The sequence below is a fragment of the Pantherophis guttatus genome, chromosome 8 (assembly GCF_059756535.1).
Source record: "Pantherophis guttatus breed Tessera chromosome 8, ASM5975653v1, whole genome shotgun sequence".
Lineage (NCBI taxonomy): Eukaryota > Metazoa > Chordata > Lepidosauria > Squamata > Colubridae > Pantherophis > Pantherophis guttatus.
Genome location: NC_142070.1, coordinates 30,047,188 through 30,073,966, shown reverse-complemented (window position 1 = coordinate 30,073,966; position 26,779 = coordinate 30,047,188). Strand labels below are relative to the sequence as shown.

At 35.8% G+C, this 26,779-nt stretch overlaps 1 protein-coding gene across 14 annotated transcripts in view; it reads right to left on the bottom strand.

Moving 5' to 3' along the window:
* The window catches only part of ZNF827 (zinc finger protein 827), a 117,753-nt gene that overhangs the window by 24,121 nt on the left and 66,853 nt on the right, over window positions 1-26,779 (bottom strand). For all 14 annotated transcript variants that reach the window (XM_034442958.3, XM_087874542.1, XM_087874531.1 and 11 more), the window contains exons 6-8: window positions 12,263-12,502; window positions 11,339-11,396; window positions 8,375-8,475 (exon numbers count right to left, since the gene is read on the bottom strand). In XM_034442958.3, the coding sequence (XP_034298849.2) occupies window positions 8,375-8,475; window positions 11,339-11,396; window positions 12,263-12,502 (399 nt within the window). The remainder of the gene's footprint in view (window positions 1-8,374; window positions 8,476-11,338; window positions 11,397-12,262; window positions 12,503-26,779) is intronic.

Genomic DNA, 26,779 nt, shown 5'->3' with positions numbered 1-26,779 from the left:
CATTCCTTAGCCAACAATACTCAAAACATGTCCCTTCTGTCAGATTAGTAGGCTAGGTAAAGGTAACAGAGGAAGGATGGTCCCATAAGAAATCCCTGAATGGCTTTTTAAAGTGACAATTAGCACCCTGAATTGCACATGGAAGCAAACTAGAAGTCAAACTTAATCTCTCTCTGATTGCAATGGGTATTTACGATGTGCCTCTTCTATCTTCATTTGAGGGGAAATTCTCCAGTGAGGAATAACTGTTCAGCTAAACAGGAATATGACCATTCATGATATCTGGGACTTGCAACTTAGACTGTTTCCTATATCCCATTCAAGTCTATCTGTATTATTTGATTCAAACTACAAAGTACTTTAATTAAACACAGCAATATGCTTCTAGATATTTCCCACATATTCAATGTAATTTTTGAGTAAGACTTTTTGATCATGATTTGAGTGATCAAGTGTTATCCTGACATATTAAATATTTCCATAGTGTATGTATGTGTGAGATGTGTGTATGTGTGTGTGTAGTATATATCATCCTAGTCTTTTCATGTAATATTCTTTCTAGATATATAACACATATTAAAGTTACTGAAAGACTTTATTGCAATCATTAATCAGTACAAATTATTAAAGCTATTTTCAAGAAGAGCTTCTTTTCTTCCAACTGTCTGTGTGCTTCTAATGTGTCTTGGCAATTTTAGGCAAGATGCCAGCCTTTTGATTCTATACATTGGAAGAAATCCAGCTGGGTTCAGTGAAGTCTTCAACTTGTGTACTTCCCTCCTCAGAGTGAAAGAGGAAACAGGAAACTTTTGCTTCTGTTTTCAACTGATTGAATTACTTCTGAATTTTATAAGTGGCTGATGTCAAGTAATAAAATAACCCAATCCAGAAACCATAGTTAAAGCTTTACTGTTAAAGTGACAGTAATTAAAAACCAGCCACAAACTGTCTATATTCAGAAATGATGCGAAACTGAAGTAGGTTAAAAATGCAAGCAAACATTTTAAATCTTTTCATGGCTTTACAAGAGGAGAGTAGAAAGAATTTTAAAAGGCTATTCCAGAATTTTTCTAATTTTGTTTCAGTTTATGTGAAACTAGCACAAAGTTAGGGCCCACACACATATATACACAAACAAGCAAACAAACAAAGCTCAGAGCTATGGTTTCTCTATTTCCAATTATTCTACCATGATATCCAGTTCTTGAGTGCAATAAAAACCTATTATAAGGCCATTACAATCTATGTTTAGCAAGGGGTACTGGGAATCTTTTCAGGGAACGCAAACATAATCCTTCGATTTCAAGTCAGTTTCACAATGCTCATTAAAACACTTGATTTTTCTCTTGCTTTTTTAAATGAATGGCAATCTTAATTTTTCTAATCAGTGAAAAAATAGCATTTTACATAAAAGGCATCTGATGAAGTGAACTGCAGCTCACAAAAGCTTATGCCTTTGAATATAATCTGTTAGTTGGAAAACTGCCACCAGATTTCTGATTATTTGCTACCATAGACCACGATGGCTCTTTTCCTATATAGTTAATCTCACAAACCTTGTTTTTTTGGTTTTGAGCATGGATTTTTAAATATATATCTGCCACCAACTGTGAAAATGCTTCAGATTCAAAAGCAAAAAAAAAGGCTTCAAAGACTCAGGAACATATATGACACGTGTTTGCAATTCCTTAAAATGTGTTTTAAAGGTCACCATCTTAAGTATTGCATTTGAATGTTTGTGTCAGTGCAAATGGAAACACACTGTCATCTTTTCTGCTGCTAGAGAAGTAGCTGCTTCTAATCACAAACTGTGTACAGAGGCAGTGTTTAATGCTAACCTAGGATTCTTTTCTCCTTTGGCTAAGCATACAGTACCTCAGCACAAACTATCAATATGCTTGATTTGCAGTATCCACCCTAGAAAGTAAGAGTCATCTTTTTGATTTCCAAACTCACGGATCACTTCTGGTAGCTATTAAGAATTCAATCATATGTCTAAGGCTTTCCAGCTAATATAAAATTTGTAGTGAAGTTTCTGCTGACCTTTATATTTCAAAGTGAATCTGTACCCTTTTTCCCTTATTTTTTTTTCTTAATATCTTTTGAGTCTTCATTATATTTAATTCTTTTGTCTGCTTTCACTGAAATTTATTTAGTGTTCCTGGGGGATCCCACTTCATCATTATTATATTTATAAAAATATAATGCATTTTTTTAGGTGCATAAGAATACAAGATATCCATTCTTTTCTCTGAACAGCCACTATGGACTGTTTGTCTATTTAGTTTGTATTATCTACCAGTACTTGGTCTGACAGAATCTGACTGGACTCTCAGTAGTTTTTTCATTTTCCTAGATTTTTCACAAAGGAGGTCCAGGATCTATTACCAAGAAATGCATGTTTTAATTTCATATGATTCCAATGTCAGGTTGTTTTTCTATTGGTTTGAAAATGTTTATTTATTTTATTTTATTTTATTTACATCTTTTAATCTGTTCCAATCCAGTCAACCCTGAGCAGGATATGATTCCCCAATTCAATGAGGTTAAAAACTAAGTGTTTTTCCGGTGAAACTGGTCTATTAGGGCAACCCGTTCTACCCAAATATGGGACGGAGCATACTGCTTCCGCTTTCGCCGTATGTTAAAAACATACAAGATATAATGACTTTTTCTAGCCAGGACTGTAAAGTCCTGCTTGTTACAGCTTATGGAAATTTCAGCTCAGTAATTCTAGTAGAAACCAGGTTGAGAAAGTCTGGCTCAAAGATCTAGCATTCAGACATAAAAACAGACCATAATAAAGTTACATTAACACTTAAAAATTAAAGTTATAGTTAAACCAGAATTTTAATAGTGCCTTCTCCAGTGATCTCTTCAACAAGATCCCTCAAGTTTACAAGATACCATTGAACTCACAGGCCAGATCATTCCAACCAGTTTAGTCCTTGTTGTTTGGCGCCTACTCAAGTAAACTTGCTTCTTTGCAATTCAGTATTCTTATTTTTGCCAGAATATTCCAGCAAATCTATGTCAAGAGCTAAACTAAGCTAGAAATGGTGGCAGAATTACTTTTAACACAGCCAGCCTCTTTCTTGGTATCATATAATGTCAGTATGTTTGGCATTTTATTACTATTGGCACTGTCATATTCCTCCAGGATGTCCTCAAGATGCTGCCTCATGGATTGAAAGAATACTTCCCACTTGGTTTGTAAGTGCTTCATTTACTTTCTTTTCAGCCTAAATGTCAGTGCTACTGTTATGGATCTTTTTACAGTATTACAACTAAAACTATCATTTTTCTTATTGATGATCATGAGTGAAATGTTTTCTAAGGTGCTAGATGCTTTTAATATTAGCCACAGTTCTAATGTAAATTTATTTTATGAAAATCAAGTTCTATTAAATTGCTTGGTGAAAATGTCAACTCAGCATGTTGCCATAAACTACAGCACTGAGTCCTCTCACTTGACTTTCCTGGATAGCAGGGACTGCTAAAAAAATCTGGGCTTTTTTCTGCTTTAATTATGAAATAAGATGTTTGATCCTGTTATCAACAGTGACAACTTTTAAAGAGCAAAAAAATTAATGGATGATTTTTATAACAAAATGTTAGACATACTAGAGATCAGTACTGGAGAACAAGAAACGAGCCAAATAAATATAGAACTAAAATTGTGGAGCCTGTTGTACTAATTAATGTCTACACTTAGAAAACCAATCTGAAATATGATTTTTGTGAATATCTTCATTTTTTAAAATCAACCGAACATAAATATAAAAGTTATTAGATAGCCATATCTAGTATGGCTATGCTATGCTGTGTTTAGACTGAAAACACATACGTGTTCAGGTCATGCAGCACCTGTTAACAACTCTTTAAAGCAAATGTATCTTTTCCTGGAATTGTACAGCTCCATTCATAGATATGGAACAAACTGTGGTAATATGTATTTAATTTAATAAGATGTTAAAAGATGCTACATGTATGCCCACACATGCTCTAAAATATGTTTAAATTCAAGACTGATCTAAAACTATAAAGCAGTTAGACGGGTCAGGTTCATCTAAGCATATCCTAAATATGTATGAAAGATCATGTCTCACCTCTCCCAATTGATACATCTTATGGTTATTTTGTATAATTAACAATCTGGGCTGTTCCCCCTGAGATATATTATAGCAGTTGATTCTTCTATTTTCTTTGCTTCTGCAAAAACATTAATATTACATAGTCACTACTAAGTTTTGCTTATAATCAGATAGGCACTTTCCTCTGATGAGAATGAATCGTATGAATCTTCTTCAGTTGGGACTCTTCTCCACAGAAATCCTGTTTTCCTTCCTGTTTTCGTCTTTCCTGAGAGAATGGGAATTCTTGATTGGTCTTCTAATCCTATTTTCACCCTCTTTTTTCATTTCCCCACAAGTATAGGATCCACTTTTTTTCAGATCAGCTGAGTGTTCATCCATTGCTTGTGACAGGAATTGACCAACCATCTTGTCATCCAAGCCTGAGTCATGAGCTGAGAGAGCCACTGACCCAAAATGACCCAGTCATGGCTAAAGCAGGCCTGGAACCCACAGTCTCCTGATTTCTAGCCTGGTGCCTTAATCATTAGACTAAACTGGTTCTCTTGGTCATTAATCCTATGATCTTTATAAATAAGAGAAAATGCATATTGTAGGAATCCTAATTTTCCTTATTGGCAAAATATTAGGAGAGTGAACTGGGTTGTTTTAGCCAATGCTGACTTACCACCACCACCCCCATTTTCTGAAATTTTCATGTTTGCAGGATTACAAAAGAATAAACCAAAACAAAATAAACATTGAACATAGTAATCAGGTAGAAAGCCTTAACTTTGCAATTCTGTTATGACTATATTCATCCGATGACTATAAATTGATCTAATATAATAATGCTTTCTTAGTGTATTTGAGAGGCTCACCTTATGGTATATTAACCTTCCATGTTTGTAAGAAATATGAATTAAAATCAATATTAATCACTGCATTGCACTGCTACTATCTAGATAAATATTTAAAGGGGGGAAATGAAGACAACACCTTTGCCCCACCTAGCATCAGCAGGTAAAAAGGTCTGGAAAATGCAAGGCCCATGTTGCAGCTGATGCAATGTTTCTTTATTTCACTGGCATGAAATCAGGACCTGACCTAGAAAGTTAAAAAATTGGGTAAAATGGCTCCAAACTGATCACCTTCCTTCCCTGTCTCTCAAAATAGCCTCATCTGGAGGCACCCAGTCCAGAAACTATTGCTGAATGTGATGGCAATTAGACCAATCTTTGACCAATCTTGGCAACTTTAAGATACATGGATTTCAATCCCCAGAAATTCCCATGGCTGCTGGGGAATTCTGGGTATTGAAGTCCACACATCTTAAAGTTGCTAAGATTGAGAAACTGCATAAAATGCAGTTCCTGCATCACTATTCAAAGATACTTTGCTTTAGGTCCCTCAAACTCAGTACAAACAGCAGTTGTGCCAGAACTTTAGATGCTGTTTTCTTTACTGAAAATTTCCATATATTGCTTAATATCATGATGCCACTGAGCATCTTAAATTGTGTCACAAAAACTACTACACTGCTCACCATTTTTCTATTTCTGCCCTTCCAGAAGGTGCATATGTGAACTTTTCTAATGCCAGATTTTAGCTGCATCTTACTGAGATATTTCTCATTTCTGACACAAAATTGGAAGCAGAAGTGTGCAAAATGTTTTGAATTTATAATGTTCTGTTTTGAATTCAAAACAGCCATTTCAAGTTTAAACAGTTGTTTTATGTTAGAAACTGCTCTGAGCGACTGAGCTCTATTTAAGGCGTAAAACACAGAACGGCTAGGACAACCAGTTCCAAATAAAATGACTGTTTCAAATTTGACACTTTTCAGATTCAAAATGTTTTCCATTCCTCTAGCTTGAAGCCCTTGGATATGTCATTTATATTCTTTATTTCATAGATAAAGATCTAAATCAATTTACATATTTATTAGTTTTGTTTATTTATTAAATTTATATGCCCCTCAGTAGTGGGATTCAAATCCCAGCACTACCGGTTTGCTATTGGGAGCGTGAGGGTGTGTGCGCTCACTTTGCTAGTGCACGCCACTTCTGGACGTGCGCAGAAGGTTCTGCGCATGTGCAGAGCGTTTTTGATGATCTCTGGGTGGGTGGGCGGAGACTCCCGCTGCCACCACTACTGGTTCGCAAGAACCAGGACAAACCGGTAGCAACCCACCCCTGATGTCCCTGGATCATTCTTATTCCTGGTCCCTTAAAACAAAATAAAATATAATAAAAACATCCTAGTATAAGAAAAAACAAAAATAAGTATAAAAAACTCTATGACAAGAAAAGGAGAAAAATATATTATTTTAATTAAAACCTTCAGAATATCAGTGCCTAGAATATCTAAAAATTCCAAAGCAAAGCCAATAGTAAGAATAAAAGGAATAAAAAGTGAAATAAAGAAAAATGATGATGGTTACATTGGAAGAGTTCAGTATTTGCTGGCTTCCAAAAAACATTGCTTGACGGAACCAATCTGAGTTCTAGATGAAGAATATTTCAAAGTAGAAGCACCATGAACGAACAGTAATGCTTTCTAGTCTCCATCCCTTACCTCACAGAATTTCTACTTTTTAGCTTATTTTCTTGTTGGACATAGAAGGGCCAGGGCCAAAACAAGGAAAATGTGAAGATAGGAAATACTATGCTCACTAATATGACTCTGTTTTCCCTTAATTTTCTAATACATAATACAGGTAGCCCTTGACTTACAATAACAAAATTCATTGCATTTGTTAAGTTAGTAACATGGTTGTTAAGTGATTCTGGCTTCTCCATTGACTTTGCTTGTCAGAAGGTTGCAAAAGGAGATCATATGACACTACAACCAGCATAAATATAGGACAGTTACCTACTGTGTGAATTTTATCAAGTGACCATGGGGATGCTGCAACTGTTGTGTGAAAAATGGTCATAACTCACTTTTTTCAGTGACATCGTAACTTTGAACAGTCACTAAATAAACTGTTGTAAGTCAAGGACTAGCTGTATTTAATTTTTTAGAGAGGTTTTTCTCTTAGCTATGGCCAAACAGCAAGAAAACAATGGCTACAGTATTTGAGTGTACTGTTTCCCACAATCATGTATGCCTTTTGGACAAATATGAAAGGTAAACCAGATTATGACTAGACTATGTTTTACCCATTCTTCAAAATGGAGTTAATAACAATTGCAAAGAATATTGAATCTTAATAGAATCTTAAACAGCATAGCATCCATAATACTTTATTTCTGCAAATGGTGATCTCATACTGTTCCATACTGCAACAATAAAAGAATAAACTAAATCTTTCAGGAGCTGCAAGAGATTCTAAAGATCCATGCTAGTGTGGTTAACATTGGATGCAGGAATCACTAGCAGAAGGACTAAATAATTTATGGATTAAATTATCCTGACCAATATGCCCAACCAAAGCCCAGTTTTAACACAAACATATTCTATGAAATCGTTAATCTAATCTAATCTAAACTAATCTAATCTAATCTACTGCAAATGGCAACTATGGCTTCATGCAATGTATGCTTGAACCAGACAATTTCTATTCTGTCATGACAATATTGCAACTGAAATATATATATATATATATATATATATATATATCTATATATATATATATATATATATATATATATATATATATATATGTGTGTGTGTGTGTGTATGTATGTATGTATGTATGTATGTATGTATGTATGTCAGAAAAAGCAATCCAGAGAAATAAAATAATTGCTATAGATCAACATTCTTCCCAGCATTCTAATTAGGAAATCTCTAATTAACATTTTTTTTTACATTTTACCCTAGAATTGATATATTACTGATAATGCCATTCTCCATGCAATTAATCATTCTTTTTTTCCAACTCCCCAACACATTTTAACTAATACCGTGTTTTCCCAAAAATAAGACCCTGTCTTATATTTTTTGAACCCCAAATAAGCACTTGGCCTTATTTTTGGGGAGGTCTTATTTTGGGGGACATGGAGCAAGATAGGGCTCCTCTTGCCATCTTACCTGATTTCCAGCTCTGCGTTGAAATATTTTCGGGGAGGATTTATTTTTTGGGGGGGGAGGCTTATTTTAGTGCATGTGCTCAAAAGCCCGATTGGGCTTATTATCAGGGGATGTCTTATTTTCAGGGAAACAGGGTAACAATTCTTGCTAAACCAAGTAAAAACCAACACACTATTTTTACTTGACATATTACATTATGTTTAGCACTTTTTACCATAATATATGAAACATGGTGTTACTATAGTGTCATTAATGTTCCATACCTAGAACTGATGTCCTTCCCTGAACAGCACTCTCATTAGACAGATCTTTTGAGTTCGAAGTGAATGGTGATTGTCTAAAAGTATCTTCAGAAAAAAATGGGCTGAGGAAAAATGATTTTTAAAGCAGAAATATATGTTAATTACTAAATAAATCCTATTAATGCACAATTGAATCAAATGGTGCATCTGATTAGAATTTTATGGTTTAGAGGTACCCAAAATTGAAAACATGTTTTGGATAAATTTTTGCAACAATTATTGTAAAATCAATATTATGGAATTCATATTATCAAACTATGTCCCAATCCTAAAAGCTGTCTAAAAATATTTTGAAAATGATTCAAAACAAGCCAACTCACTGTTAAAAGAATGTAGTTTTCTCAAGATTCTCAAAATTTGGGCAGAGTTATAGTTTCAATATAACTCTGGAGTATTGTTTTCAACGCAGATGTTCAGAAAAGCAATATTAGTGGGCTGCACACTTGTGAGCCTCAGTTATGTTTCTGTAGTAGAGGAATTTCAGGACATATGACAGCTTATATGAGGTTTTATAAAGTACTACACTGCAAAGACATACTATATATAGCAGAAGCAGGTTCCAGCCAAGTTAATTCAGTTGGTCTGGATAAAGTAAAAGTTAGTATGAAAATTGACACCTACTGTCTTAATATATTTTTATATGAAGCACATTTATTTCTAATATAATGTTTAATAAGCAACTAATTTTTTTGGAAAAATGTATTTGTAATTAAGGAATCCTCTGAAGCTAAGTTTTTATGTCACAGTTATTTCCTTCCTCTTTGGCTGAGCCAACACATTCTGTCTGCTGTTTAAGGAAGCTGCTTAGGTAGTGATAGTACTATTAGCACTCCCAGTTTCTTATAGCTTGTTTGAATTTTATAATGTACAATAATGCTATTCCTTCTTGCTCCCTAGTACTACCTGAATGGCTTGTTTAAATAATAAGCACCTGTCTTATTTACTAGCTAATTTCCATATATACAATAAAAGCAATTGTTTAAGGCCAATCCAAGAAGTCAAATTGAGCTCTTGCCCGATTATTGGATGATAAATTCAAAGGAAGGAATACAATTTGGAAAAAGATTACAATGACATTTGAATGTAAATAGCTTAGGAATAGTTGAGCATGATCTCAAATAGACTGCACATGATTTTCAATATCTTTTTTTCTTATAATTGCAATCCATCTAAATGCTTTTTTTGAAGATCCAAGAGACCTGACTGTAATTTTACGAATGGCAAACACTGTAATTTTTTGAAATGGGATCTTAACTAAGTTAATAGGCCAGTCCAGAAAAATAATCTTGCAGCATCATTTATTTAGCAGCTGAAAGACAACTTGGGCCTGTTTTTTTTCTGCCTTCCAAAAATTCTTCTTGGCTGCACCATCATTACTGTCCCTCTGTACAGAGGTTGAAGTTGCTTACTTTTAGACTATAATGACTAATTTCATTAGGAGTCTTTTCAGGGTCACCTGAGAGTAACTTCTTAACTTGTTGGATTAAACAAGATAAGAAATTTGATATCATACTCAGGGTTTTTTTTTTTTGCCAAACTGAACAAGTGAGATTTTAGGAAGAAATCTGAGAAATCATGCCAGGTTAAAACAAAAATCCCCAACAGTCACATATCTATTTTTCCTTAATTAATTGCAAGCATGAGAGAAACTATTTTTATTTTCTCTCCAATAGTAATCTAAAAAGAGAGTTTTCCTGCCTTCGCAACCCGGTACCAATAGGAGGCTTATAAAAAAAAGTTCCCACTGATACAAATAAAAACTTTTCAAAGACTACTAGGGTGGGGCAGGGTGTTTTATTTTCTTTCAAATCCAAACTGGAGAAGACAGGTATTAAACTGGCCTTCTTACACTCACACAGTCATAAGCATTTCTGAGAATAATCCATAAGTAAAGCAATGTGTTGGTCAGCAGTTTGCCTTAAGATGATGAGGTTTCACATCCATGGTGACTGACAACAGTGAGCATAGAAAATAATCCTTTGGGTGCATGGTATAAATAAAATCTTATAATTTATATGCACATCAAGAATTTATTTCATTAGCTGGCTTCATGATTGACTTACATTTTTAATTACATCTCAAACAGAGTTACACAGTATTAGTCAATAACATTAATACAAACAGGACATTCTATAATTCAGCTATAATTAATTTACATAGTTTCAGTAGGAAATCAAAGGGATTTAACTGTACTCAATTCTTGCTAGATTGTGGACCATGCATAGAGATGTGAAGGCTTGGTTAAAAAAGGAGGAAATTTTAGAAAACCTAAGGCATTTTGTTTTGTTTTTTTAGTTAAAAAAAGAAAAGAAAAAATATAAATAATAATATTTTTATTGAAATATTAACAAAACAGATAACATTTAAAAATGCACATAAAAAAATAAAATGATATAAAGTATCAGAGTTAATGAGATTACCTCAAATTCAGAAAATGAGTTTAGTTAAACATTAATTAACAGTTTTGATCCTCCCTCCCGATTTCCCATTAATAGTATTTTTTGAAAAAAAGCACGACACATTGCCTATTTTTCTTTGATGTATTTTGTTGTTGACAATTTCTTCTTTTTCATATTATTTTTTGTGTAATTGTTTCCACTAAATTGGCAAAAATGAAGAGACATTACTTTCCTTAAGGTTTATACTATTATTTGTATTAAATAAAAATATATAAAAATAGGTCAAATCAATACATTTGTAATTATATCTGGAAAAGTTATATTTTCATTTTTTATTCATTATGTATATTTTTATAAGGAAATCAAATTTATCTATCTAATTTGATATATATGAAAATTTATTTTAAAAACCCTTTATTTTATGCCTATAAAATATATTGCTGGATACCTCGGCCAAATATCTATAAAACTGATGTTACACTGAACTTTATCAGGACTACCTTTCTCTACCATGGGTAGTACTTACCTAGTTGTAATAGTGATGGTATTATCTTTAGAGTGATTGTGCTCTTTGCTCACTTTTTCTGTGGAAAAATAAATTATTATTTTAAGCAAAATAAAATACTCATGAAAGTATTACTTTTTTAATAATAAGAAAAAATAATATTTATATAGATTTATAACTTATCCAAATATTTTCTCTAGCTTCTCATTGAAATGATAACTCTATTTACCATGAGTCATACTGAGGAATTCCACATTTCTTTTTTTAGAGTAATTGGGGCCTAAATGACAGTTTCTGTGTGCTCTCTTTTGTATGCAAGAAGAATAAGGTAAAGCAAACAAATAGGAAAAAGAAATGCTGAGAATGTAGACATATATTGAATAGCGCTATGGAAACAATGAACTCTAGAGGTAATCTAAAGTTTAGATAAACCTTCTAAATTGCCATTCACGCAATGCAGAAAAAGTAGAAAAGGAAGCAGATGATATGGATACTTTTTTCTATTTCTAGATCACTTGCTTAGGAAATTGTTTGGGGTAAGTTGTCTCATATATTTTCTTTTACTAAAATATTGGAAAAATATAGAACATACAACAGTAGCTTCTGCTATACTGCTAACAAAGTTGACCAGTCAGGTGGCAACATCTGGCTAGTCTTGGCTGATTTTTTAAATAGGAATCAATAGTGAAACAAGGCTATTTTTCTAATTGAATTGTAACCATAATAATAACCATGTTTATTTATTATGGTCTTTAATAGGACTTCAAGTGCTATTATATACATACCATGCTTCCCCCAAAATAAGACACATTGTGACTATTTTTAAATACCTATAAAACTGCAGGTCGTGGTATACCGGTAGATACTTAAAAAATCAACACACAGCAAATTCAGACAAGACAAATTTGGAAAAATATATTGTAAATCTCTAGATATAATACTTACCTGACAATTGAAAAAGTAATTCTGAAGCCATTTTCACAGATATATCTTGACTAAAGAGGTTTCTCTCTGGAACCACACGGCTTTCGGGGATCTTTTGTACCTGTTCAGTTATCTCTTGCCTAAGTAAAGTGCTGTAGCTGACATTTTGGCTAGGTGAAACAGAGGCATGGGAGTCATGAATTTCAACTTCCATTGGCTCTTCTTTAATCTTTATTGTCTTGGATTCCTTGCAACTTTCCGCTGCAGATATATAGTTTTAAAAAAAAAATGAAAAAAAAATGCAGAAAATCAATCAATCAATGCCCAAGTTTAAAAAGGACATAAATTAGCAAGAATTTAAAGAATAAATATTTTAGCAAATTTTATGAATAGAGAAATAACCAAACTGAAATTATAAAACTATTGTACCCCAATATTGACTTCTAAAATAAATAGAGATTATATTTCAGAAAGGTCTGAACCATAAATATTTACCCTAGAAAGCCATGAATTTTGGGGAAAACATCACAAAGTTTTTCAAAGCAGGAATAATCTCAGAGATCCTGAAAGAAAAAACTACTATGTATATTGACTACTTAAAGGTCCCCCTCCCAAAATACCAGATAATTAGAAAATAAACTAAGTTAGATTCCAATGGAAAATTATTTGCCAATTTTGTTGCTTTGCATTGCAGTATGTAAATTTAATTTGCTTCAACAATTGAAAATCTTTCACTTTCTCTTTTTTCTTCCTTTCTCTCTCTTTGTAATAAGATGCTTTATTTATTAGTGAGAATCATCTTGTTTGTCACATGGTAATTAAATGAAAATGTAATCTTTTTTTCAACATTTCCTCTTTTGAATTTCATATATTTGTTTGTTTAATAGAAATAAATTTTCTAAACAAATGGTTTTGTAATTATAAAGTTATACTTTATAATTATTTTGGCTCCCATTAGATTTTTCTGCACTCATTTCTATTATACTTCCATCAGAGTTTTAAAGATTTTGATTTAAGAAAAGGTTTTTCATTCTATAAAAGTAACCCCCTCCTCATAAAAAAACAGCTTTCCTACTTCTTGAACTGTTGTCTCTTGCAGAAAAATGCTTTAGTTATGAGTACAGATTAAATGACCACTTTCTTTTGAAGTATTAGCTCTTTTTCCATTTAAAGAGATCTCAAAGGCTGCACTTCAAGCAAACTTCACCACACTACTTATGATTTCCTTTCCCTATCACAGACACACAAATACATTTCCTTTAAGAATGAAGTACTGGATTATTTTGTTCAAAATGCTTCAGTAAACAGTCAATTAAAAACAATAATGAAAGAGCTTGGTAAATGACAGTAAAAAATATGTGGAATACTTTATATGAAGAGAAAGAAAAAAAGCACTCACAGAACTTCTACAGATTTTCAAACAAGAAGCTTATCTGAAGCCACTTATTATTGAAAACTAGCTCATTGTTATTCATGGTTTTTGTTATATTCTGGAGGAAGAATGGAGGCGAGGCCGGAGTGATTTCTAACAGTTCTTTATTCAATACTGCCTGTGAGGCAAATACACTCCTTGGCTGACACAGCTCCTTTTATATGAAACTGATCAGCCAAATAACCAATTAGGAGAGAGTATTTTCCCGCTCCAACAGAGGACCAGAATGAGAACTTCAACTGACAACCATACACTATATACAATACGTAACACCCCTTCCCACCAAGACAGAGCATTATGGTAATCAAATAACAATCTAATATATGTAGTCTTTTAGGTAGGCAGGTGGCAATGTGTCTGTCTTGATCTACGAGGTTCCGTCTCAAGACCAGTAGCTCTGGAGCTTTGACTAGGCAAAGTGGCTGACGCTACTTCAGATGTAGCTGTACCTTGTAGCAGCAGCAAGGGCTCGATCACTGGTGCTTCTACCACAAAGGGAACTGGGTCCGCGGCATCTGTGCCTCAACACAGTCCCTTGTTGGTACTGTTGTTGTTGGTGTCTGAGTTGGTGTGTCCTTAGCCGGGGTTGTCTCTGGTGGAGTTCATTCTGGCTGGCAGAACAGTTGGTTGATGTGGCAGTGCCACAACCTGCCATCTTCGAGCGCCATTCTATAGGAACATGGCCAAGTAACGTCCACTACCCAGGCAGGAATCCAGAAAGGGCCTCCGCTGTAGTTGTGGGTGTAGACAAAGTCACCCAGTGAGGATGACCAAGCTGGCTGGTTGAGTCTGCAGGGACCTCCGAGGAGTAGTCCGGGTGCAGCCGGTCGAAGTCGGTCCGCAGGCGGTTACCAATTAGGAGTTTGTCCAGACTCCTGTTGGTGGTGGAGTTTAGTGTGACGTGCTGGACCAGGAGATACTTGGTTATCCGTGTTTGCCAGTCCCCCGGGCCCATCCTTTCCAGTGTTTCCTTTGTTGATCGGACCATCCACTCAGCCTGCCCGTTGCTAGCAGGATGGAATGGTGCAATCAGGGCATGACAAATGGCCCACCAGGAACAGCTCGAACTGGCTTGATGTGAGCTGTGGCCTGTTGTCCAAAACGAGGATGTCTGGCAGTCTGTGGGTCGCAAACAGCCTTCTAAGGGCCTTGATCGCAGCGTCTGAGGTGGTCAATGTTATGAGTACCATCTCAAGCCACTTTGAATAGGCATCCACAACCACCATAAAGGCTTGTCCATGGAAAGGCCCCGCAAAATCAATATGCACCCTTGACCAAGGTGTCTTGGGTGCTTACCACTCACATACTGGAGTGGATGGGGGGACTGGCCTTGACTCTTGGCAAGGCTGACAAGATTTGACCCAATCAATGATTGCCTTGTCTAAGTTGGGCTACCAGACATAACTGCGGGCGAACGCCTTCATCCGCACGATGCCTGGAGGGCCTACATGAAGAGTTTCCAAAACTGGCCGTCACAGCCTCTGGGGTACCCCCACACGACTCCCCCAGAGTAGGCATCCTTGTTGAGTGGACAGCTCACGTTGCTGGGTGTGGAAGGAAAGGGACTCTGTACTGACTGGCCCCTTCAGCCACCCCGTCCACATCCAGTTGAGGACTTGGGTGATGACATGGTCCTTGGTGAAGTGTGCAGCGATCTCCGACGTTGTAATGGGGCGGGACAGCAGGTCTTTAATTAATAAAATAGATGATGCTGGGACTGGATCCTCCACAACAGTTGGGAGCGGGCATCGGCTGATGGTGTTGCCGTGGCTAAGTGTCTTACCCGGCTGATGCAGGAGGCGGTAACTGTATGCAGCTAGGAACACAGTCCAGTGCAGCATGCGAGGGGACAAAACTTGTGGTGTTTGGCGGTCCCCGGCGAGCAGGCCCAGTAGTGGCTTGTGATCTGTCGCAAGGTCAAATGGTTTGCTGTAGAGGTATTCATGGAAGCGTTTTGACTCCTGCAACTGCAGCCAAAGCTTCCTTGTCCAGCTGGCTGTAGTTTCGTTCAGCCAATGAAAAGGTCGGTGAGAAGAAAGCGATCGGGGCCTCTCTTACATTCGGGAATCGGTGGCTTAAAATGGCGCTGAATGGAGAGGTGTCGCAGGTGAGAACCAAGGGAAGAATCTCGTTGTACTGCACCAGAATGCTGTTTGAAGCTCCTTGACAGCGGAGAAAGCAGCAACTTCTTTTTGGTCCCTAGACCAAGATATCTTCTTGTCGAGCAAGCAATGGAGAGGCTCAGCTACAGAAGCTTTATGCGGCAAGAAGATACTGTAGAAATTTAGGAGTCCCAAGAACACCCGAAGTTCGGTCTTGTTCTTGGGTGCGGGAGCTTCCTGGATGGCTTGGACCTTTGCCTCTAGAGAAATAGCTTTATAGATGGTTTGGTGTTTTATAGGCTTTATTGTTCTAAAGAAAAAATCTAATGTGGATCTGTCAAATACAAAATGAAATTCAAGAATAGTCTGATGAGGATTGTTCAAAGGTATTTTGGCATAAGATTCTATCCTGACTATCACTGGAATTTCATTACTTATATTTAATTATATACAGAACTAAGTATAAGCAATATAGCACAAGTAGTAAACATGAGGAAAAATACACCTTATAAAATATGGATGGAAAACAATTAGGTCTGATTTTTTTGCCCATTATTGCAAATTATAAAATATAAATAATGGTTGTGAGGAGATGAAAGAATGCTACCTGTTTTAAAACTCCTAGAATGGGTACAAATACACTTTACAGCTTTTTGTTATTAGCCGGTTTGGAGGAAGTGTTTACAGGTTGTCCCGAAAAGGCTAATGATGTCCATTTCAGACATTAATTCTTTCTAAGTAGTACCAAATTCCCACAAAATGGATCTATATATTTCAGTGATATTATGATGTTTTTGGCCCTCTAGCCTCTGAAGACTACATAATGATATGCATTTGCTTCACCCATTCACCACATACTTATAAACATGGAAGAGAGAAAGAGGGGAGGGGAGGAGGGGAGAAGGAGGGAGGAAGAGAAAGAAATATATCATTTAGACCATGTGTGTCTAATTCACGGCATCATGTTGCCATCACATGATGTTTCTTCCTTTTGCGGAGTTGGACACATTTGGCCTGCCAGCCTCCAGTTTGACACCCCTGATTTAGAGAGATCAGCTTTTTTAAGCTGAGTATTCATCATATATTATTAACCCAAAGATAAGTTATTGAAATATTGAATATCAGCTAAATATATAAATTTACAGTTAAACTGTAATGATTAATTACAATATTTTACAGTGGAAATGTATTGAAAATTCAGTATAATTTGATCATCACTTATATCTAAAAATTATGAGTCAGTTTATCATGACATGTTATTTGTTAACTCTGTACCAAATATTTGAACAATCAATAAAATTAATTGTTAAGTCAACATCACAGACATGGAAATTATCTCTGCTATAAGCAATCTAATGCTGATTCACACATACACTTGACATTTACAGATCATAATCTAGAGACATGCATTCATAAATTGGGTCTAATGCTAAGGTCAAAAGAGATGGTTAATATTGTTCAAATGAATTCTTAATAAATAATTACAAATGATAGCAAGGTTTTAAACATGGAGGATATTGAAATTAATATAAGATGATGAGAAAACGACTTGCATACTTGCTCAAAAATTTCTGGCCTCCAATTAAAATTGTAGCTATTTCTTTGATGTTTTGTTTATATTCTAAGTCAATTGTTCTTTATACTTAATGTAATAGTTTTGGCACCAGTTTATGTGCACAGAAGATACTGAAACCTATGGTATCTCAGACACAAATTGCTGGCAGGATACTTGTTATGACTGCCCCCACTCCCAGCTGGGAATTGTTGAAGTTGCACAACAATAGCAATACTGGGCATTTACCTTTAGAAAGTGTAAATGTTAGCAGCATAGTTTAGATAAGGGGAACTTGCTGTCATAACATTTTGGAAAGGATGGGAAGGGAATCATTATTTCAGCTTTGAGAATCCAGTGTACTTTATTATGTCAAAGGGAGCTGACAGATGAAATAGCACCTTCATTTGTTTCACTTTTGCAGTGGGCCATGAAGTTGTCCATCCATGTTGCGATACCTTACAGTGCTGTGACCTGTTTTCAAGGCTGACTGGAAGAGGTCAAATGCTAACAGATCAGTTCACATTCCTTCTCTTGCTTTAGAACAGGTGATAGGCTGTGAGACAGCAAATTAATCTCAGTGGTTTCAAGCTGGAGAAATGGGCCCTTTTTTATCACCAGTGACTCAAGAGAGCAACCTCTTCACTTCCCCAGAGTAGAACAAACTGGCAGAAAAGAAAATGATAGCAGGGAGTATGCAAGTGATTGATTACAACAAAAACTATAACAGAGATGAAATTTAGACCTGCTAAAAAACAATAGTTTTGCTCTGTACCAAACAGGACTAATCAAATTAATTAGGTGGCATATATACAAGGTCCTTTAAAGGCCTAGGGTTAGAGGCTGCATTTGAGTACACCACACTTTCTCCTATGTTGAGGTAACATTTTTCCTCTATTTTTTTTCTTCACAGAAATTAATTTAGTAGCCTGAAATAATATTCAAATATAATAATATTGAAGAACTAAATTCTCCCTTGATGTTAAGGATTAAGAATAAAGTCCATTGAAACTGAAAATCAGTTACATCTTAATTTACATAACATATATAGTATGTATGTCATTTTTATTGTTATTTGGCAAGTCTATTGCTTGGTGAAGCAGTCCAAATTCAGATTTTGTTCACTATACCTTAAATCTGATAAAAAGGAGACTAGAGCATTGGGGTTTTAGAATAATTCTTGGCATGATATAATTTATTAATTTTGCTGGCTTTTATTTTGGCGTTCATGTTAAAAGTACTGTGCTATTGTTGTTTTTATATCACTTTTTCACATGGTGAGATTCTCCTTCTCAGCAGCATTGAGAGTGAAAGGTAAACCTCCCAAATGTTCATTAAGAATGAACTTGGCTCCTTGGAGGTACACGATGAGTATCTCTATCTATGAAAATCTCAGATAACAGAAAGAACAAATGTGTACTTCAGATGTCTGACCTCTAGAGTTTCGGCATTGGACTCCAAATTTAGGTGTAAGAGTCAAGATGACCTTTGCTGCTCAGCTTTTCTTTCAAAACATTCTTTCTATTTCTGTTTCTGCTGCATGCACAGCTTAATCCTTGGCTCAGCTAACACTTCTGGCAGACACACATAGACATGACCAGAGTAGAAGAAAACCTGCAACTGTGTGTTTCTTTTCTTGTGGCCAACTAGGACACTTATACCTTGAACCATTTCTATCTAGTTCAACTTGGCATCTCACAAATGAGAGTGAAATGCTAGAATTTTAAAGTGGTGGAGTAGATTGTGGGTCTGGCATATAGAAATGCCACGAGTGAAGCATGCTGTCATACTATCACCTGAACATGTTCAAATCAGACCTAATTCCTTTTATTTCTATTTTATCAATTTGTGTAAGATCTGATACTGGTTAATTGGGAATTAGTAGCCCCGGGTTGGAAGGAATTTTATATATGTGTGTTTCAGACTTCATGTTCACCAACCAAACTGTGAAGTATTGCTTCACTTAGAAAGGATGAGAAAGATATCTGAAAAATAGATATAAAGCAGGAGTGGGTTTCAGCAGGTTCTGACCAGTTCTGGAGAACCGGTAGTGAAAATTTTGAGTAGTTCAGAGAACCAGTAGTAAAAATTCTGACTGGCCCTGCCCCCATCTATTCTCTGCCTCCCAAGTCCCAGCTGATCAGGAGGAAATAGGGATTTTGCAGTATCCTTCCCCTGGAGTGGGGAGGGAATGGAGATTTTACAGTATCCTTCCCCTGCCATGCCCACCAAGCCATGCCATGCCCACAGAACTGGTAATAAAAAAATTTGAAACCCACCACTGATATAAAGGCCCTGAAATCTATTCTTGTCAGAGAGCAATCAATTGTTTTGTTTAGGGCTTTATTCTCATCTGTATTAAAGATTCTAATCCAGCCAAATCATGTCTTTGCCAAACCAAAACATGCTGAATAGAGGACGGTATCAGATCAGGGAAGTGAAGTCTCACAACTTACCTACAGCCGGAAAAGAAATATCTTTCATTTGTTAGCCTTTCATTCTCACTGACAACTAATTACATATGTGTACATATACATATGACATACAAAGACACAAAGGAATGGGTAGTAGGAGCCTCCAAATTCTACAATGATTTTTCACAAACTGAAAAACAATTCCTTTTTCATGATTCAGGTAGGTAAACGATACTGTATTGATGCTGATTCCCTTACACCAGGGGTGTTAAACTCGCATTGTCATGGAGTCATCACATGACGTATCGCGACTTTTTCCCCTTCGCTAAGACAGGCGTGGCTAGTATGTGATGCATCCGGCCCGTGAGCCGCAAGTTTGACACCCCTGCCTTACACCATAAAATTTGATGCTGTCTTTATGACATGATCAAATAATGCAAAACACTTGTTAACTTAGCAAGTTGTATCTAGTAGGAGAAATAGAAAGCAGGCAATATTATGTCTTTTGTGGATATAGTTGTGACGTGGCCTGGGAAACTGAAAAGCCTCATTATCACTTATTTCCCTCTTCTGAGGCACTTAGAATGCAGATAGCTGCTACCTCAATGTGAAAGAGAGGATACACTCCAGACTGTTTGTGAGCAAATCAAACTATTTTAATTAACATCCCTGCACCCTTTCTATAGCATCTAACATTCTATCTATTCTATGTTTACATTTCAAATTCCCCATTTGAATATACTCATTAATTTGGTAATTTTCAATATTCTTCAACTCTGATTAGTATAAAATAGCTTTCTTCAGCAAGGTATATTCCAGATGTATCGGGATTAAAACTCCAAAAGCGCTTGTAATCCCATCAAATAAAGACTGTACTAGCTCAGGAAGTCTTAAGATACAACAATACATGCAGAGAACACATTAAGTAGATATATATCAGATTGGCTATCTTCTGATTCTAATTTGTGAGGCAAAGGTAGCTCTAGTACACTATGCTATCACCAAAGCCATACAGCAGCTGCAGGCAAAGTTTTGGCGGTTGTGTGCCACAGTATTTTTGGGATGTACATGGTCTTCAAAGGATGGCGGGATATATGTAATATTTTAGAACATCATAAAGTGATACATTTGTAAGAACCTATGTCTTATTAAATGTGAGCTGAATAGCATGACAATTAAGTAGACATATGCTGTCTTAAAAATCATATTCAAGGAATGCTCATGGATAGCTTTTTTATCCAACTGAAATGTGGTGACCAGAGGAATGCCATAATATTAGGCCTTGAGGCCTGTTCTTGTCAATACTTCTATTAATAACATGACATGATTGAGGAGGGGAAGGCAATGCTTATCAAATTTTTAGATGGCCCAAAATGGATTGCTACTATCTTAGAAGGAATAAATAACATTCAAAATCTTCATAAATTATAGAAATAAACCAAAAATAATAGAATTAAAAACAAATTATACATTTACACAAATTCTGCATATAAGACAAATGCAAAATTATGTATTAGGAAACAGGCAAGCAAAAGTATAAGAGGACCACTTTTTAGCTTCTCAGCAATACTTGTGAAAAAACTTACGTCAATTACAAATGTGAGTCAGCAGTGTGATATAACTGTAAAAAGTAAAAAAAAAGTTTGACATTACAACTAATTGCAATGGAGATATGCTTTCATTCACTAAAGGTGTTCAAGCAGATATGCAATGAATTACTTAGTATGTCTGTGCAGATTACTGAAGATTTAATTTGAATTCCTGCATTTAGCAAATGCTCAACTACCAATATGGACCCTTCCAACTCTACTGAGTAGATAATTGTATGCCTGTACTACCTCTTAGCAGAAATTCTCAGGATGATGTCATAAAACATTTAATTTTAAAAAATGATCTTTCAGCATATTTATAGCACTCTTAACTTCAAAATTACCAGAATATAGTGATTGAATTTTAAACCATTGGAAATTATTTTAGTGTTAGAAATATTTCTGTGTAAATGTTCCGTTTACATCATGACCTTCAGTTTCATTCAGGTAGTTTTTTCATCTGTTATAGCTTGGGTTTGAGTATAAATAATTACTCTGTTTCTGATGCCCTTGTGCACCAAAATAAAACCTTATGATTTCCTTCTCTTCTTTCTCTCCCTTCCCCCCATGTTTGATTCTCATTTTGGAACCATTTCTGCTTTGTTCCAAACTTCCTGAACTGATTTCCTCTGCAGTCAGACAAAAGGGTACACATTCACGCTGCTGTTTTGAAAGGGAGGTTAAAAAAGTTCAGGATCATCCTGTATTTTAGAACAAAAATAGATTCTAGTATGAAATTACTTTGGTCTACGTAGGGCCAATGATGGGCAACGGCCACAGATTATATTTTCAGACATATTCAACCCCAAACTATTTTCTGCTTGAGATACAGGTGGTGTCATGGGTGCCCTCGAAGTGAGCTCAAATGACAAGGAAAAGCCTGCTTCAGAAACTTGGGAGGAGGGTGTGGCAGAATGACTGCAAGAAGCAGGGGACTCTGAACCAAAAGGGGATGGGCAAGAAGACTAGAAAAGACCAACAACATTAGAAGGCCAGAGGAGTGATTGGACAAGCAGCTGGCTGACAATGGGAAGGAAGAAATGCAGCTATAGCCAGGCTTGGAAGGCCAGCCAGAAACAGAAGGCAGAGAAGGGGCACAGCTGCAACCGATGAGCGGGAACTGTCTCCTCTGCCAGATCCTGGGGTACACAGGGCTGAAAGGAGAGGTGCAATGGAGGTCAGCGAGGCTACTTGTGAGGAGGCAGCCTCATCTCTCCTAATGAGTTGCACCAGGCGGCAGCGATTTATCCCAACGGTGCAGGGTGAGACTAAGAACAATTCTTCCATTTCAGATCATACATTTGTGCAGCCACCGTGTACCTTGCCTTGGAACTTTGCCCCCGATTCTGTTTCTGGATATTGGACTTTGTCTTGTAGACCTTGGAATTGGATTTTGGCTTGAGGTCTTTGTGTTTTGGACCATGGACTTGTCTTTGCTAGACTTGCTGGACAGATAGATGTAACAGGGGTGACAAAGTCCCTCAAATAAGCCAGTCCCGTGCCTTGTAAGGCTTGAAAGGTCAAAACCAGCATCTTGAATTAGACTCATAAACCAACTGGTGACCAAGACAGCTCATGAAGCAGAGATATAACCTGTGTTCTTCTAGAAACATATATAACTACTCATACTGCTGCATTCTGCACCTGCTGAAGCTTCCAGATACTCTGCAATAGCAGCCCCATGTACAGAGCATTACATTACTGGAAAGAATGACAGAATCGAAGGGAGGGAGGGAGGAATGAATGAATGAATGAATGATGCTCCTGGCCAGCTTCTCAAAAGGAAATTCAATAGGGAAGTCGACAAGAAGTTGAAAATCACTCTCACTTCACTGCTCTTTTGCCCACCCATGATCGTTCTGTTTAGGTAAGGAAATATCTCTGAAAAAAATACCGAATAGGTCATAGGTTGTCTAATCTGTCATAAAATCTTGTAAAAACAGGAGGGGAGGAGTAGAAATTATTCATGTGATCAAGACCGGACAACCATCAGATACCTAGAAGAGCAGGTACTGGGTAATAGAGTGAAAATATCCCCATATCCCCATATCCCAGCCAATTGATATCTGTGCTCAGTGACCAGATTACAAACTGATACGATATATGTGTAACCTTTTTATTAATTAATACTTTATATTTGTTAATCCTTGTTTGGATTTATTTTATACATTTTAATTATATAGTAATATATTTAATTATATATATTTTTTAAAATTAATCCTCATTTGGAATATTTGAAACATTTCCGGTGAGAAAGCAGATTAGGATACAGAGTTTTTAAAACTTACTTCATGCAAAAAACATGAATCTGAGCAAAAAAAAAAAAAAAAAAAGACTTAATATATTTGCAGTGACTATTCTATGACCTCCTCCTATAACCTATCTGGGATTTCCACAAAGTACCAGTAGTTTATTCACACCAGTAATTTGAAAATGGAAATTGGAACCCATGCAAATTAGATTTCTTCCCTCACTTTCTAGTGATAAAACTGTGGGTTATAATAGGATTTCTAGAATAATAGTTAATATTTAATTTCATGACGACTGCCATTGTCTAGTGGTATGAGTTCGATGGAGCTGTAGAACTGGAATGTAACTGGAAAGTAGCCTCCCAATTTGTACCATCATTTTAGCATAGGACTTTAATGCAAGAATTGGCAGTGGATGAGTAGGAACAAAAAGGAGCTTGCAAACTGTCTAAATATTAAATGAAGAAAATTACTAATACCATTTCCATTTTAACTGAGGGATGCAATCCATCATCATGTATTATTTTAGATGTTCTTTATAAACAGAATGATAAAATTTTGAATAGGTCCTTCCCTGCCTAGAAACAATTCAAGAAATTATACCTTTCTGTTCCTGACTGGACTAAGATAATCAGTCCTAAACTCTAGAAAATTTCAGACATTTAAAGGGGTCTGTAATGACTGCGAACCTCTGACATTCTAATGGTTCAACCCTAACCACAGTAATCCACTATGAGAGCACAATGAAATATAACAGAGCTTGAATTAATCAGTAATAGGAGAATTAAGTGGCCAGTAAAAGTTGCAGATGAAGTCCATTCTGTCCTACCTTTGAGTAGACTAAAAAACTCCGTAACAAATTTCTATATAGGCAATTCTTTTTGTCTGACATCTTAAATCTTTTCTTCCAAATAGAAGGATGCTTTAAACCAAGCAGCAAATTGAGTCATTCTCAGGTCAGGTCCCTGGCTCAATGCAGAGTGCAAAACTGCCCATTTTAACATACAGTGTGCACAAAAGGCCAAAAATAATTACTCATCCAAAATTATATCAGAGTTAATAAAAAATAAAAAGGGCTATAAAGCCCTATTGAAAAAGAATCATAATTCCAGAAACTATTGAGGCATAATTCAGTGGAATGGGACAATTTGCAGCAGCCAACTTGCCGCAGCCAACTTGCTATGGGACAAATCACTGCAGCCAACTTGTTGTGGGACAATTCAAAAAATACAAAAGTTAAATTAATTTCAACAGAACCTATCGCAAATAATAATAAAATAATGTCAATCCAGAAATACAAAAGTTACAATAATTTCAACAAAAAGGAGGTCACCAATAATAAAAGTATCTGAAGGAAACGATTAATACAGCGTTGAATTGTCCCATGGCGAGTTGTCCTGTGGCAAGTTGTCATGGTGAATTGGCCATTGTGAGTTGTCCTAGACCCTAATTCAGAGTCTGCTAAATTTTAATAATACAGGTAGTCCTCAACTTACAACAGTTCGCTTAGTGACCATTCAAAGTTACAACAGCAATGAAAAAAGTGATGTATGACCATTTTTCACACTTATAACCATCGCAGCATCTCCACGGTCATGTGATTTACATTCGGATGCTTGGCAAGTGGTTCATATTTATGACGGTTGCAGTGTCCCAGGGTCATGGATCACCTTTTGTGACCTTCTGACAAGCAAAGTCAATGGGGAAGCCAGATTCACTTAACCACCCTGTTACTAATTTAAAAACTGCAGTGATTCACCTAATAAATTTGGCAAGAAAAGTTGTAAAATAATTTTGGCCTCAATTGTGGTTGTAAGGTGAGGGTTACCTGTACATAGAAAAGCAGCACTCCAGAATCAAAGCAAAGCCTGAAACACTATATGTAGATTTCCAATTGGATGTCATCTAACTGAAGAAACCTACCCGATCAGAAAATAGCAAATTCATTATTTTTTTATGTACTTAATGCTGACTATGACAAATATAACAAGTTAGGGTTTTGCATCAGCAAGCTGACTACACAAACACACATACCATCCATGTATACAGAGAATACATAAATAAAATAGGGTTTTTTTGCATCAAAACCCATTTGTTTCAGTAGGACTTATGTCAATGCAGCCTGTTGAATCCATTGCTTTCCATCTTTCTTTGCACTCTGTAGTATAACTAAATAGCTTTATTTTTGGTATTTGGACAGTTAAATATTTATATCTTTTAAAAATAGTTTAGCTACATCAGGAATTATAAATGTTCAATATATCTACTATTATTTTTAATAATGCATCTGTCTTACATCATCTGAGGAAATAAAGCTTTTTTTTTAATTGGACATTGAAAAGGTTAGGATGAGACTTGGCAAGTGGCCCAAGGTCATCCAGGGAGTTTCATGGCTCAGCAGACATTCAAACCTGGTCGAAATCCAACATGGGAGGAAGGAGATTAGGTATCATTATATTGACTTTCTCTAAGGCTCATGTTATTTTGGGTTTCTATGATTGTCATGGAAAGATCTGTTACATTAAATTAAATGCCTGAAACAAACTTTCTGTTCTAACTCTTTGCCAGGAATAAATCACACATATACAACCCCCTACCTTGGCATAATCTTTGGTAGCTATAGGTTACTAACAAGGTAATTAGATCTATGTAAATAACAGGAAAAAGAAAATATAACTTATAGCAATGCTAATTGTCAACAGATGTCAATTGCAATATGATATGATACTAAATAAAAACAGCATTTTATTGTTACATACACAATATATTATTACATTTCTATTTTCAATAGACTTCCTTCTCTCACACACACACCCATGGAAGTTATCAGAATTTATTTATTGACTGTCTGAGCTAACTACAAAAAAGGCTGAATAGAGGTTATTCATTGTATGAGTGTCACATGCATATGAAAAGGAAGATTACACTGTACAATATTTTTGAAAAGGAAAAGTCTGTGCTGCCTGCCAAACAACTGCTATCCTTGATCTTAAATATATTATGGGAAAATGTATCTTTTTCACCTTAACCTTTTGTTTCAGTTTTGCCAAAGATTTTTCTCAGCAATATCCTTTATAGTAAAATCATTATACAGGTAGTCCTTGAGTTACGAATGTAATAGAGCCTGCCCATTCTATTCGTAAGCCGAGGATTTGTGGGAGTGAATCTTATACCTTGAACGAGATCACTCCCTGCTTTCG